Source organism: Cervus canadensis, chromosome 29, assembly GCF_019320065.1.
Source record: "Cervus canadensis isolate Bull #8, Minnesota chromosome 29, ASM1932006v1, whole genome shotgun sequence".
Lineage (NCBI taxonomy): Eukaryota > Metazoa > Chordata > Mammalia > Artiodactyla > Cervidae > Cervus > Cervus canadensis.
Window position 1 is genome coordinate 35,856,652 of NC_057414.1, and position 15,680 is coordinate 35,872,331.

The 15,680-nt window shown below is 45.9% G+C and overlaps 1 protein-coding gene and 1 pseudogene across 2 annotated transcripts; one reads left to right on the top strand and one right to left on the bottom strand.

Moving 5' to 3' along the window:
• The first annotated feature begins 318 nt into the window (after nt 1–318).
• On the top strand, nt 319–1,660 carry LOC122430813 (annotated as a pseudogene). The gene has a single exon (XR_006266379.1). The product of XR_006266379.1 is annotated as a Y-box-binding protein 1-like (transcript).
• Nucleotides 1,661–2,818: 1,158 nt separating this feature from the next.
• LOC122430809 (pregnancy-associated glycoprotein 1-like) lies at nt 2,819–11,667 on the bottom strand. The gene is made up of 9 exons (XM_043451680.1): nt 11,567–11,667; nt 10,344–10,494; nt 9,249–9,366; nt 9,031–9,149; nt 7,640–7,833; nt 6,597–6,713; nt 5,005–5,146; nt 4,822–4,920; nt 2,819–3,126 (listed from the first exon to the last, which is right to left on the bottom strand). The coding sequence occupies exons 1-9, from the start codon at nt 11,617–11,619 to the stop codon at nt 2,977–2,979; spliced, it is 1,143 nt and encodes a 380-aa protein (XP_043307615.1). The 5' UTR covers nt 11,620–11,667; the 3' UTR covers nt 2,819–2,976.
• Nucleotides 11,668–15,680: the final 4,013 nt, after the last annotated feature.

Genomic DNA, 15,680 nt, shown 5'->3' on the forward strand with positions numbered 1-15,680 from the left:
GAGACTCACTTTGCTACAGAAATCTATAGTGTCAAAGATATGATTTTTTCCCAGAATCATGCATAGATGTATGATCTGGACAAAAAGAGAGTGAATGCCAAAAAATTAAGCTTTTGAACTGTGGTGCTTGAGAAGATTCTTGAGTGTTCCTTGTACAACAAGGAGATCAAGCAAGTCATTCTGAAAGGAAATCAAACTCTGACCCCTGCTGTCTCAGCTGAGGCATCTACTGATGGCCTCCAGGTGGAAAGAACAGATGCTTCCACTGCAAAAGTGCCTAACCGTGGCAGCTCCAAATAAAGAGTCTGTAGTCCTGTTCGATCAGTAGCGGGAGCGGAGAGCGGACCCCAGAGAGCCCTGAGCAGCCCCACCGCCGCCGCCGGCCTAGTTACCATCACACCCCGGGAGGAGCCGCAGCTGCCGCAGCCGGCCCCAGTCACCATCACCGCAACCATGAGCAGCGAGGCCGAGACCCAGCAGCCGCCCGCCGTCCCCCCCCGCCGCCCCCGCCCTCAGCGCTGCCGACACCAAGCCCGGCACGACGGGCAGCGGCGCAGGGAGCGGCGGCCGGGGTGGCCTCACATCGGCGGCGCCTGCCGGCGGGGACAAGAAGGTCATCGCAACGAAGGTTTTGGGAACAGTAAAATGGTTCAATGTAAGGAACGGATATGGTTTCATCAACAGGAATGACACCAAGGAAGATGTATTTGTACACCAGACTGCCATAAAGAAGAATAACCCCAGGAAGTACCTTTGCAGTGTAGGAGATGGAGAGACTGTGGAGTTTGATGTTGTTGAAGGAGAAAAGGGTGCGGAGGCAGCAAATGTTACAGGCCCTGGTGGAGTTCCAGTGCAAGGCAGTAAATACGCAGCAGACCGTAACCATTATAGGCACTATCCACGTCGCAGGGGTCCTCCACGCAATTACCAGCAGAATTACCAGAATAGTGAGAGTGGGGAAAAGAATGAGGGATCGGAGAGCGCTCCCGAAGGCCAGGCCCAACAGCGCCGGCCCTACCGCAGGCGGAGGTTCCCACCTTACTACATGCGGAGACCCTATGGGCGTCGACCACAGTACTCCAACCCTCCTGTGCAGGGAGAAGTGATGGAGGGTGCTGACAACCAGGGTGCAGGAGAACAAGGTAGACCAGTGAGACAGAATATGTATCGGGGTTATAGACCACGATTCCGCAGGGGCCCTCCTCGCCAAAGACAGCCCAGAGAGGACGGCAATGAAGAAGATAAGGAAAATCAAGGAGATGAGACCCAAGGTCAGCAACCACCTCAACGTCGGTACCGCCGCAACTTCAATTACCGACGCAGACGCCCAGAAAACCCTAAACCACAAGATGGCAAAGAGACAAAAGCAGCCGATCCACCAGCTGAGAATTTGTCCGCTCCCGAGGCTGAGCAGGGCGGGGCTGAGTAAATGCCGGCTTACCATCTCTACCATCATCCGGTTTAGTCATCCAACAAGAAGAAATGAATATGAAATTCCAGCAATAAGAAATGAACAAAAGATTGGAGCTGAAGACCTTAAGTGCTTGCTTTTTGCCTGTTGACCAGATAACTAGAACTATCTGCATTATCTATGCAGCATGGGGTTTTTATTATTTTTACCTAAAGACGTCTCTTTTTGGTAATGACAAACGTGTTTTTTTTAAAAAAAAAAAAAAGCCTGTTTTTTCTCAATACACCTTTAAAGGTTTTTAAATTGTTTCATATCTGGTCAAGTTGAGATTTTTAAGAACCTCATTTTTAATTTGTAATAAAAGTTTACAGCTTGATTTTTTCAAAAAAAAAAAAGTCAACAAACTGCAAGCACCTGTTAATAAAGGTCTTAAAAAAAAAAAAAAAAAAAAAAAAAAAAAAAGGCTGAAGGCTCTGTGTACCCTGGGTGCCCCAAAACATGCTTCACATTCTCCCCAGCAGCATTGGAGGGCAAGGAAGGGGCATTCTGGGCCCTGGGGTAGGAGGATGGCTCAGGCATCCACTGGGGCCATCACTTACCAGTAGGACTGGAAAGGACAGAGCAGGCATATGTGGCAGAGAGCTGGTGACTGGGGTGTGGGAACAAGAGGGAACCAGCTCTGCAGGAACTACCTCTCCCAATCTCCCCTGGAGGAGAAGCCCAGTGATAAGATCATCTGAGATAGGACAAAGAGAGTCTATTTCGTTACCCCTTAGAATTCCTCTGAATGAGGAGGTGGTGGAGTTGGTGGGTCATCACGAGCTCTTCCATGGCCTAGACCATCCCCCAGTTGCTATCCTTGGGGCTACATCTCCCCAGCTTCAGTCATGTAGTTCTGGAGGAAACTGAGAATCATGTGTGCTGCTGGATCAAGGCCAATGATCATGTAAAGCCGGTCATAGGACCCCATGGCCCTGCCAGTATGGCTGATCTGGGGCTGTACAGGTGAACTGAGGTGGGTCATTCAGAGAACACCATTGAACTCTGATACCCCCGAGCTTCTTTTCTTACTAGGTTATGCCTTGGGAATACAAAATACTAAGGCAGGTAGCTTGGACTCCCTCACTAGGTGTAGAAGCCTTAAGGAAGAAAGTTGTCAGGCTAAGACCCCCAAAGGAGAGGGAAGGGAAAGAGCGGGAGTGAGAAAGAGAGAACTGATGACTTCTGATTTCTTGGGTCCAGTCACAGATCTTTGTATTTGCTCTGATTATTGTGTCCTGGATTCCCAGACTCATTTCAATGAGTCTCCCTTTCCCTTGAAGCCAGTTGAAGTGGGCTCCTCTCAATTTTGATTCAGACTTGGTACTAGATCCTTCACTCCCAGACACAAACAGAGGTATACATTTGTTTCAGCACCGTTACGAGTGAAACACTTCATTCTTTACTGAGAACAGGGTGTGCAGACCACCAAATACACTTCATCACCATCCTGGGCAGGAGTGCCCTAAGTGTGAGTGAGTGTGTGTTAGGAGTGGCCTTACTGATTCCTGAATCATTCCAGGCGTTTACACTGCCTGTGCCAGGCCAATCCTGTCATTTCCTCGATCATAAACCGAGAAGTACTGCCTCAGGAAGACGTCACCCAGGATCCAGGTCTCTGTAGATGCACTCGCTGTGTTTCCTTTAAAGGTGATATAGCAGTCGTCGCTAGAATCCTGGAGGAGTCAGAGACACACATCAGTCAGCCTGAGTCCTTATCAGCGACTCCCCCCAATATCCAGACCGAGCAGCGTTCTTGGTTTTATTTTCCTCTTTTGGTAAGTATCAAGTGGTTTTATGAGCTTCAGGGCATGTGCGAGTTCATCCAAAACCAAAAAGGGCCCATACATGTGGCTGCCATGAGGAAGGGTGTGGTGAGTGGAGGACTGGGAGTTCAGGAAACAGTGGAATGATAAACAACAAAGTCCTACTGTACAGAGTAAGGAACTATATTCAATATCCAGTGACAAACCAGAAGAAAAAGAATAAGAAAAAGAATGTATTTTTTATGTGTATAACTGAATCACATTGCTGTGCAGCAGAACTTAAGGAGACACTGAAAATCAGTCACACTTCAATACAATTTTTAGAAAAGAACAAGAGTGTCCCCTGGTTCTCCTCACTCCCTGTTTGTTTCCTTCTGACTCCTGCTTGTTGTTTTCTCTAAAGAGAATGCAGGTACTCCTCTGGCATCCCCATGATCCAAACTTTATTAAATAATTTTTTTTTTGTATTGGAGTATAGCTGATTAACAATATTCTGAGTTTCAGGTGAACAGTAAACATACTCAATTGTATGTAGCTATGTATCCTGGTCCCAAAGATATCCCTCCCATCCAGGCTGTCATATAACTGAGCAGAGTTGCCTGTGCTACACAGTAACTCGTTGTTGGTTATCCATCTTAAATATGGCAGTGCCCACAAAACGTTTTTGAAGACTTAACTCAGCAACTCTGGGAGCCTCCTTTGGCCCACACTCACCTTCTTTGGTCACTCCAGGCTTGATTGGGTAACGTACTCTGGTTCCCCATTCCCACCAGTCAGTCCGTAGCCCTCATCACCCCTAGCAAGTCCCCAGTGCCCCAGTGCAGAGCACCTTGGGATGCTATTTGCATGGAATCCAGTGTAGTGTTGCCTAGACCCAAGCAACCCTCCACATGGCTCCGTGAGTTTGTTGTCTTAGAATTCCTGAAATTCCCTCCCTTTCTCAAAGCCTTCCTTGAGCCCACCAGCCTGCTATGTACTCCCACAGGGAGCTGACATGAAGCCTCCACCCTGTGCCGGGGTGAGCAGTCACTGTGCACCCTTTGTTCACCTTAGTATCCAACATCCCCACAAAGGGGTCGGGTACCCCAATTCACAAAGGGGGCACCAGGCCAGAGCAAGGGGAAGAAGCAGCCGAGATCTAGGGTGACCGTGTAATTTATCATCCAAAGCAGGAAAACTTTGAGAAGGGAAGGGAGACTGTTAATTTATGATGGGACATCACACTGGGATTGTCCCCAGACATTCACCTTGTAACATGGCCTATTTCAGGGACTGCTAGTGCTGACTTTCATGTTCATGCACCTAAGAGTTCAGATTGAACTGAAGCTCTCTGAGGACTGAAGCCCTCAGGGTTCCCCTCGCCTTGTGACTCCCACCATGCCAGCATGGTGTGGCATCTCCACATTTATTTCAGGATGATCAGTGTCCCAGACGGCCCTTTACTCTCAAGTAGTTGGTTCTGTGGGAGACACTGGCCCAGCCACAAGGCTCAGAGCATCTGCAATGGTGTGACATGGCCTGCAGATGGCGCCCTCCTCCCAGCAGCAGCCCAGGGGATCCTGCAAGCTCCAGTTTGAGAACCATCCCTCAGTATTGTCCCCTCACCTTGATGGTGTAGGCTTGAGCTGGCAGTGGGTAGTTGATGCCATTGATGGTGAAGATAATAGAGGACAGTTTATGGACCACAAAACATGAAACGTAGTGCTGTTAGAGAGAGCGGGAGAGAGGTTGACCCTGGAGATCCTTGTGTGTGGAGACTGGGAGTGACGCTAGGGCATGACACTTCACCTTGGAACCCCGTGGCGTGGCACCGAGGAACCTCAGGATGTTATTGACCAGTCTTCTTGGGCCATGGATCAGTGATGTACCGGTGTCCACAAGGGCCTCACAGCCGCCAGAACAAGCAATAACCTGTCTTTTCAAGGAGATGCTGAGAGACAGTGGAACAAAGTGGGCATCGAGGTCACTCTGAGTCTCCCCAGAGCTACCCACTTCCTGACAGTCTTCTAAACCCTGACTCTTTTCATCTGCTCTCGACAGGGCACCTCCCTTGACATCCTTGAATGCAGTACTTGAGTACACCAGGATCTTTTGTACCTTGACACAAGCTGATCTTCCTTTCTAGAAGACTCCCCTCCTCCTTGACTAGCGAATTTCTTCTCATCTTCCAGATTCCAGCTTATTTGTCATAGATTCCAAGAAGTCTTTCCAGCAGTGTTTATCCATCTCCTGTCTTGGTCACTTTCTGTAGACCCTTCCTCACGTCTAGCATGTACCAAAGTGACAATTCACTATGTGTGTGTGTGAAATTTCTGTGCATCTGCCTTTTTAGATGTGAGGGCGAGGTTTATTCTCATTGCCTAGCACACAGTGGATGTCCAATGTTTTTCTGTTCAATGAGTGAATGAAGACTGTGAAAATAATGAGAAATATCCAGACAGCTGTATCTGGTGGGGAATAAATAATGCGTCAAACCCAGAGTGAAGATGGAGATTCATGGGGACAGCAGATTCTCATAGTGGTGGGAGAGAGGGGCTCCTCTGGAAGAGGGTGTCTCCCATCACTGGTCCTACAACCAGCTCAGACCCTGAGACCCTGGCCAGGAAATACATGACTAGCCCACAGAAACTCCAAAGAACAGGTCAGCTTTTGTCTGAGCGTATCACACAGAATCCTATCAGTTATAGCCCCTGCCCCACTCTGTGCCCAGGGATGTGGGGTGTCTTTTTTATTAGTTGCTTTCATGTCTTAAGACTGCAGCCAGTCTCTCTCCACTGTTGGGTAGCTTCTCCATAAGGAGACCAGTTTTCCCCACTTGCTCAGGACTTTCGCTGTTTTTAAACAGATTTATCTGTACTGAGAAATTGCTTGGTCCCAGGTAGCCCTGGACAATTGGTCATCTTATAATGCTGTCCAGGCTGGTGAAATCCTCCCTGACCCTGTTCACCACACTGCAGAGTCCTCTGACCGTGCTCCCCGCCTCACAGGGCAGCAGGTGTAGCACTCTCCCAGCTGCACAGACCTCTCTGGACCCTGTGAGGACCCTGCTCTGAGCTCTGGTCAGGAGGCCTGGGGATTATGAATCCATGGGCTGTTTGTGTATCAATGTTTTTGTGTGTTTGTGTGTATGTGTGTTTGTATGTGTCTCTGTGTGTGCTTCTGTGTCTCTGACTAGCTATGCATGTTTATATGTGTCCCTATGTATGTCTATATGTGTCTGCTTCTGTGTTTCCATGTGTCTGTGTGTCTGTCTGTGTCATTGTGGATGGTGTATATGTTTGTGTGACTATCTGTCTGAGAATCCATTTGTGAGTGTCTGCCTGTGTCCATGTACAGATGTGGAGCATCCCTTGGGCTGACCCTCAGAGGGAGAGGCTTACCGGTCCATGTGGACACGCCAGTCACCCGCTTGGATCAATGGTATCCAGTTGAGTGCTCCCTGGTAGTAGCGGTGGTCCACCCCACCAAACATCACCACACTGCCCTCCGGCTTGTTTCTGTAGGGAGATGATAGCGGGGGGATACTTGGAGGACAGTAACAACAGCACTGTCTGAGAGATTTTCTTCTCCACCCATCAAGGCCCTAATAAGGTCCTCATCGACAGATGCAGAAATTGAGGCTAGGAGCGACTGGGAACCAGACTGTGGTTGGTTACTGGCTAATGAGTGGCACAGATGAGGTTAGAAGCTGAGTCACTGGCTGGGCTCCACCCATTATATCTTCTGAAGATGCCTTGGACCTCCTGTGACCTGAGTGTTCAGACATCATCAGAGGACAGGGTGAGGAAGCATTTTGGCTTTCCCCTTGTCCAGTTTGTCATTTTTCAGAAAAATCAAGCCCTTGGAGTGCTAAGGGTGTGGGATCAGGTTACCCAGAGTTGGCTCCACTAGCCTGTGGCCTTTACTGTCCAAAGGGCCACACACTCAAAAGGGACCCCACCTCTTCTCTCCCTGTCTTGAAATGCCTAATATTTCTTGAACAATGTGTCCCATACTTTTGTTTTGTGTCCCAAATGTTTGTTTTTCACTGGCTCTTGCAAATTGGGTAGATGATCCAGGATTACCAGTGAAATGCTAATAAGGAAGGAAAGATATCCACCATGCTTCCCCTTCCTTATCAAATTCATAAGGAAATCCTAATGCCTTTTCCTTCCACTTGTTTCCTGTTGCCTTCCATTAGCCTTCCTCCTCACTCATCACCCTAGACAAAGTTACTGATCTTGAGCCCAGTTGGAGGGTTTTGTTCCAATAAAACATTATTTATAAAAGCCAGTGGTGCAGCCAGGTAGGGCCCTGGGGCCATAGTTATCTTGGAATAGAATATCTTTCAAGATACTTCGTTCTCAAGTGTTCCATAAATTTTGTGCAACTGAAAGCAAATTACAGCTAATATGGAGAAATGGATTGTCCATCTCAGACTTACTTGCTCAGGTAGAAGGCAAAAACAGGCTCAGAAATGGCACCATGATTCTTCAGGTTGTCAAAGATGGGGATGCCTCCAGTGAAAGATAAGTTGGGGTAGTTCAAGCCCAAGACACCATCAAAAGGTATTCCCTCAAACCCGTATTCCGCCACGCTTAGACCAAATTGCTGGTCAGTACTTACAAGGTCCCCAATCTGTGGGAGAGAAGAGTGATCCCACTTACAGATACGTGAGGTGAGGCTAGGACTGGGATGGGATGCATTGCCATTAGACCCTCAGAGAAGAATTGAGGCTGGGCTGTGTCTTTAGTGGATCTCAGACAGTTAGACTAAGCTGGGAGGGGAATTTGGGTTCCATTTGTGAGAGGCTATGAATTTTAAAACATCTGCCCCTCTGAAAAACACCAACTGAGTGAGTCAAATTGGCCTCGTGGCTTCTGTAAAGGCGGGGCATCCAAAGAGTCAGGCCAGGACCCATTAGTACCCCCTTGTGGACAAAATGAGCAGAGAGCAAGGTAGCCTTCTCTTTGGCATCGCTGTGACCTAATGACAGGATTGGACTGCATTCTCTGTAAGGTGTTGTGGATTCTGCATCTGTCCAGGAAAACAGGTTGAAAACACAATCTTGCTTGCAGGAATCTATGAAATTACTGCCTGGGGAATTCACTTTTGGGGATATGTATGCCTTTGTGTGTGTGTATATGAGAGAGAAAGAGAGAGAGGGCAACTACTCAAGCAGTTTGGGGGAGGCAAGACATAGGATTTATTAGTCTCTCAAAGACCCCCTAAAGTGAGAACTCATTTATCAGGCCCCCTAACTTCTCAGGCCTCCAGTTTCCCAGTCTGGGTACCTGAAGCCCTTGACTGCCCCGAGGGTCCCCAGATCAGTTTTATTCTGTCCCCAAACACCCCACAGCAACTTCAGTCCTGAAAAGCCAGTTGAGCTCCTCTGTTTACCACATATGTTTCCTCAGCAAGGCCCTTGATGTCTGTACCTCAGTTTCCTCATGTCACATGAGCTAATCAGAGTAACTGCTGTGTGGGATTGTTGTAGAACTAAACTAGTTATCACCTGAAAGTGCCTGGAACAGTCTGTGAATATAAAAGTGGGTGCTTTTTTCCCCTCTTCTCGTTCCCAGCAAAATGAACCTTGAACTGCTCATGGGCAAAGAAGTTGCAAGTCGCCATCTCAAGCCACTCTCTGGGTTAGCTAATCTGTGTGCTCATGTGTCACCACAGGCACTGCCTCCCAGGGACAGGATCCTGTGGGTAAGATGGCCAATATCTACGGGACTTAGGCTGGAAAGGGCCCTGCCAGATGGTCTTGCATCTGTTTTGCAAGCAGTGGTCACCCCACAGCCAGTCCTGACTCAGCATTTGTTACACTGTTACCCGAACGGTGTCATGAGCAACAACTCCCTTCATCCTTCCAGAACCGTATTCAATGCTGAAGGTCTTTCTGATAGGCCGGAAAGTTGAAGACTCAAGATGTCTGAACATAACGTGTGAGACTGCAGACACAAGAGATAAGTGTCATCAGGTGCCAAGGGTGCAAAAAAGGGTGGCAGGGTAAGAGATTGATGGTCTGGGTTCGGAGTGTCTGTACTCACCACAGGTTGGGCTGGTGCAAAAGACAGAGGGCACCCACAAGTCAGATGATGCTGTGTCAAAGACAACTTGGAATTCCTGAGGGGGTGTTCCAATGGTGATGTTACCCACGTAGAGCATCTACAGGGAAAAGGAGGGAGTGAGTTAGTGCAGAACTGGCTACCCTCTATTCCCACACTCATGCCTCCCTCTGGATGTCACATATCTCTTGAGATCACTTTCTAACCATCGTGCAGCTCACTGACTTTGGTCACAGAGGTGCTTGCATTTGATATATTTTTCCTGTGCTACATGGTATGCAGGATACTGACTCTATGACCAGGCGTTGAAGTGGTACCTCCTGCATTGGAAGCACAGAGTCATACCCACTGGACCTCCAGGACCACTGGACACCCAGGGAAGTCCTGGTGCCTTCATTTGAGAAGCTCTGTAGTTTCTTCAAACCCAGCCTTAGCACTGCCTTCACCAGAAGGTCCTTCTTGATCAACCTCAGCCACTCCCTCTAAACTCAGAACACATCCAATCAACACCATAGAGGTGACCCTTTCATTTGACATGTATTTAGTAATATGTCTATCTCTCAGGCCGGCATGAGCATTCTTGAAGACAAAAGAAGCCCTTTTTCTAATCTAAAAACAGTAACCACAGTGGTAGATACTTATGACCTTACACGAAATACGGGTTCAGTAACTTTTTACAGCTGCGGTTCTTGCTTCTGTGTAAACTGAATTCTTCTGCCTGGAAATTCACAATTGCTTTGCCGTTGGTTCTACCATTTGATCAGTGATTGTTCACTCTTCATCTGTAACTGACTGACTCACTTATTTCAGAAGGAACAATCTCCCTCAACCTAATGACACACCTTTGACACAGAAATGGATTTTACCTGCCACCTGGTAATTGCCATGCCCAGTCACAAAGACCAACTGTTGAGGATAAGAGTGTGTTCTCCTCTGGGTGGGGTCCCTGTTTTCCAGTGCTTCTGCCTCCTGCAGGAACCCCAACCCCACATCCCACCTGGCACCTCCAGATGAGTCCTGGGGCTAGGCTAGAGCACCAGGGGGCACTGTGGATTACCATCTTCCCCAAATACTCACATCCTGGATGTTTCTCAGGGGGTGAGTAGTTATATTTGAGCCAGGAGAAGAAGTCGGGTACAGTCTGTAAGCATGTTCCTTCAGGAAATTGTTCAGCATGTTTGTTTCACTGTGGGTTTTTCTCATGATCTTCACTCTCCTTAGAGGTATTCTTTACCGAGCATTTGACAAAGAAAACAAAGAAGAAGTTACAATTAGCTGTCAGTGTTCAGGTAAAAGTGTCATTATAATGGCACTGTGTATTTTCTAATCATTTTTATAAGACCCATTATTATCAGAATTTTATGCATACCATGACAAAGACATAGGTTTGATTTCAACTTCTGTACTGCAGTCTGGGATAAGCCGTATGACCATGTGGTGTCTCAATCTCCCCCTTGGTAAAATGGTGGAATGTCACAATACAAACCCTCCAAACAGAATATCTTGGGGATGAGTGAATAATGGATATAAGGTACCTGATAAATAGGAAGTCTCAACAATGACAGGCATTAGCATTGCTGTTGCCATCCCACTGTATCCTTCTCATGGAACCTCAAGGAAGAGGTAGAAGGGGGACTCTCATGCTCTTTTACAAGGGAGAAATTTGAAATGCAAGAGGTTGCTGCGTTTGCTGTGGTCACACTGCTTGTCCGATATAAAACTGTATATAAAACAGTGTATCATTCTCCAAGCTGCAAGAGAGAGGGAGTTGAAAGGAGAATCCAGGGGATACGGAATAAATGAGGGAAATTCAGAGGCTCGAGAAGTAAGGATGAGTCAAATGAAAAATTAAAAGAAAACAACACAGAGAGAAATACACTCACAGAGAATTCCAAAAAGATGGAGAGGTAAATGATAGTGATACAGAGATGCAGACATAGACATATACACACTGAAGTAGACAGGGAACAAAGAGGACTTGTTGAATAAAATGTAGAAAAGTGCTATTCCACAAGACCACGCCTACATCTGCATAGACTGTGCACTGAACAGTTGTAAGGAGTTGCATTTTCAATAGGTCATGACTGGACCCCAAGTGTTGTGCAACCATGCAAATCTACACCAAGACCCTTGGGCTCCACAGTTCCTAAAGCAAGGCACTTATCAATAAGTAAGGGTTGAACTTTAAGACTGTCAGGGAAATATTTATTCCCATCTAAACTTGATGGGTGGAAGAATAATCAGATGAAAAGAAAAATCTGAGAAAGGAAGATGATGCAGCTTACAGTCCCCATACTTACTTGACTATGCACTCTGAGAAGGCCACCAGCCCGAGGAGCACAAGCCACTTCATGCTACTTTCCTAGCTCCAAGTATTCAGGGAAATTCAGGTTCTTAGCATGTAGTGGTGACCGGGAGCCCCAAGTTATATATGCTCTGACCTACCCTAGTTTTCCCCTTTATGCCACTAATAGATCTGATAAAAACCCAAAGCTTTTGATAAAATCTTTCCCTTCATCAGTGTCCTTGGCGAATGGACTTTGAAGCTTCTCAGAATACAGACAAATGAATTGTAATCTCTTCCTTGAAGCTTGACTGGAAAATCTAACTGATCTGCATGGACAGCTAAGAAGATGGAGAACCTTGCCTACTTGGAGAAAAATCTGCTAAGAACATCATGAAAATGGTAATTAGGGGCATACTCGACATTCATGGTTTCATGTCATCTTCCTAGCCACTTCATGAGATATGCATTGCTGTCTTCATTGGAGAGGAGATTGCTAGGAGGATAAGTTTTCAGATGGCAAAGTGAAGACTTCAGGGACAGCCCAGGGACATACAACTGGCCTTAGGTAGTGGGTCTAATGGCAGAGATTAGGGGCACCTGTGATGTCAGTCTGCATCAAAGATTTAGGGCAGAGTTGTACTTCAATTGCATGGGTTTCAGTATTGGAAAAAATGTCATATGCATCCACAAGATATTTTATATCATCCAACAAACATACAAGGAAGAACTTTGTGCTGGGTTCTGGGTTAAAGGCTTCAAAGTCAAAGTTGATCAAGACAAAAGTAGTCTTTATCTTAAGAGAGCCAGCAGTCTAGTTCTCACAAACTCATGGCCCCAGCAGGCAAGAGAAATGGTAGTAGGACTAGGGTGGCCATGCTGGACACTGGGCAGCGCAGGCCTGACCACTGGTAGCAGCCTTTCCTCCCCTTCAACCAAGCTGGAAAGCAGGCCAGTTGGCCATGTTTTCAAGAGAATCAGAAGGTTGTATATTTATGTACAATCTACTGATTTTAATGTTAGCAACTAATTTTTTTCTTTTTCACGAAAAAACAGTGGGAACAAAATCTCCACAACGATGTGCTGGAATCAGCCTTCAGTCTCTGCAGGTTTTTGTTTCTAACCTAGACTTGGGAATGCAGTGGGGACAGAGAGGAATTTAATTCAAGTTGGTTGATTTAAAAAGAGACTGAATGCATACTGAACATGTTTGTTTCCTTTCTATTTATAAAGAAAGACCATCGGGGACATATAAACCAACAAATTTAACTGCTGAAGATAAATGGATATATTTCTGATATAATTTCCCCCAATCTATGCCATGAAAAATTTTGCCTGCAAAAGCAAACATCCAAAAAGAAAATTTTGAAACGTGTTCTCAATCAAAGAAAACAAAACAGCTGTGGCAGCCAAAGTAAAGACAATTGTGTTTAAAGACTCATCTAGGACTCCCAGGGCCTATATTTTCATAAGATCTATCAATGCCTGTCCCTTGAATACAACAGTTAACTCTCCTGGTTGCCACGTGTGTATAGATGGGGCACTGTGACTTAATCCTGATTTTTGCATATTGTTCAAGTTCAGTTTTGATGTTTGAATCCAAACAGGGGGAATATGACATCACTGACAAATGACACACATATATGCCCTTTTTGTAGAAGACTCTTGAGAGTCCCTTGGAGTGCAAGGAGATCAAACCAGTCCATCCTAAAGGAAATCAGTCCAGAACATTCACTGGAAGTACTGATGCTAAAGCTCCAATATTTTGCCCACCTGTTGGGAAGAACTGACTCATTGGGAAATATCCTGATGTAAGGAAAGACTGAAGGCAGGAAGAGAAGGGGAAGACAGAGGATGAGATGGTTGGATGGCATCACCAACTCGATGGACATGATCTTGAGCAAGCTCTGGGTTTTGGTAATGGGTAGGGAAGCCTGGCATGCTGCAGTCAATGGCATTGCAAACAGACGGACATGACTGAAGGACTGAACTGAACAAATTGAGAACAAAGACCAATAAATCTAATTGCATCAAGTTGGTGACTAGCTGCATATAACAACACATTATTTAAGTGGCTTTAAAATTCAGGCTTCGACTACATTCAGAGTGGAATATCTTCTAAGGAAAAGCAAAAATACTGCCCATCAAAAACAAAACCAAAGAAAACCAAAAGAAAAAAAAAAAAACAGGAAAGAAATCTGAAACTATGTTCAATATCCTCAGTTCAGTTCAGTCACTCAGTCGTGTCCAAATCTTTGTGAACCCATGAACCGCAGCTCACCAGGACTCCCTGTCCATCACCAACTCGTGGAGTCCACACAAACTCATGTCCCTTGAGTTGGTGATGCCATCCAATCATCTCATCCTCTATCAAGGAGAGACTGCAGCTCTCCTTGCAGTCCAAGGGATGCTGAAGAGTCTTCTCCAACACCACGGTTCAAAAGCATCAATTCTTCGGGTCTCAGCTTTATTTATAGTCCAACTCTCACATCCATACATGACCACTGGAAAACCATAGCCTTGACTAGATGGCCCCTAGTGACATAGTAATTTCCCTGCTTTTGAATATGCTGTCTAGGTTGGTCACAACTTTCCTTCCAAGGTGTAAGTGTCTTTTCATTTCATGGCTGCAATCACCATCTGCAGTCATATTGGAGGCCTTAACAATAAAGTCAACCACTGTCTCCACTGTTTCCCCTTCTATTTGGCATGATGTGATGGGACCAGATGCCATGGTCTTAGTTTTCTAAATGTATAGTTTAAGCCAACGTTTTCACTCTCCTCTTTTACCTTCATCAAGAGGTTCTTTAGTTCTTCCTCACTCTCTGCCATAAGGGTTGTGTCATCTGCATATCTGAGGTTATTGATATTCCTCTTGGCAATCTTGAATCCAGCCTGTGCTTCCTCAAGCCCAGGGTTTTCATGTTGTACCCTGCATATAATTTAAATAAGCAGGGTGACAATATACAGATTGATGTACTCCTTTCTTATTTGGAATCAGGCTGTTGTACCATGTCCAGTTCTAACTGTTGCTTCCTGACCTGCACACAGGTTTCTCAAGAGGCAGGTCAGGTGGTCTGGTATTTCCATCTCTTGAAGAATTTTCCACTTTCTTTTGTTATCTACACAGTCAAAGGTTTTGCATAATCAGCAAAGCAGAAGTATGTGTTTTTTCTGGAATTCTCTTGCTTTTTCAATGATCCATTGGATGTTGGCTATATTCCCTGGTTCCTCTGCCTTTTCTAAACCCAGATTGAACACCTGGATGTTCACCATTCACCTATTGCTGAAGTCTGGCTTGGGGAATTTTAAGCAATACTTTACTAGCATGTGAGATGAGTGCAATTGTGTGGTAGTTTGAGCATTCTTTGGAATTTCCTTTCTTTGGAATTGAAACGAAAACTGACCTTTTCAAGCTGGGGAGTTCCTCTTTCACTGTCCTTTCTTTTTCCTTTATCATACTGCTCATTGGGTTTTCAAGGCAAGAATACTGAAGTGGTTTTCCATTCTCTTCTCCAGTGGACCATATTCTGTCAGACCTCTACACCATGACCCGTCTGTCTTGGGTTGACCCACAAGGCATGGCTTAGTTTCATTGAGTTAGACAAGACTGTGGTCCAATGTGACAGATTGGCTAGTTTTCTGTGACTGTGGTTTCAGTCTTTCTGTCCTCTGATGCCCTTTCTTGGTGCCTACTGTCTTACTTGAGTTTCTCTTAACTTGGACTTGGGGTCCCTCTTCGTGGCTGCTCCAGCAAAGTGCAGCCACTGCTCCTTACCTTGGAAGTAGGGTAGCTCCTCTCAGCTGCAGCCCCTGACCTTGGATGTGGGGTAGCTCCTCTCCACCGAGCTTCTGCACTGCCCTTGCAGCCGCCACACTTCTGCACCACCATCGCATATGTGGCTAGCAATAATTCAACAACTTATTCTTCCTGATATTGTTTCTGTTATTGTGACAGATTCATATGTATGTTAATAGCCAAAAGCGAGACAATAATTGAAACTAATGTTCTGATATAAGCCCTTCAGTGGCTAGAAAAAGAAGTTCACACATAACATAAAGAAGTTTAATTAAAACCCTGCTGTCTTAAATCTTGAACTGAGAGCATAAGTTTGTACCAACTAATTAAT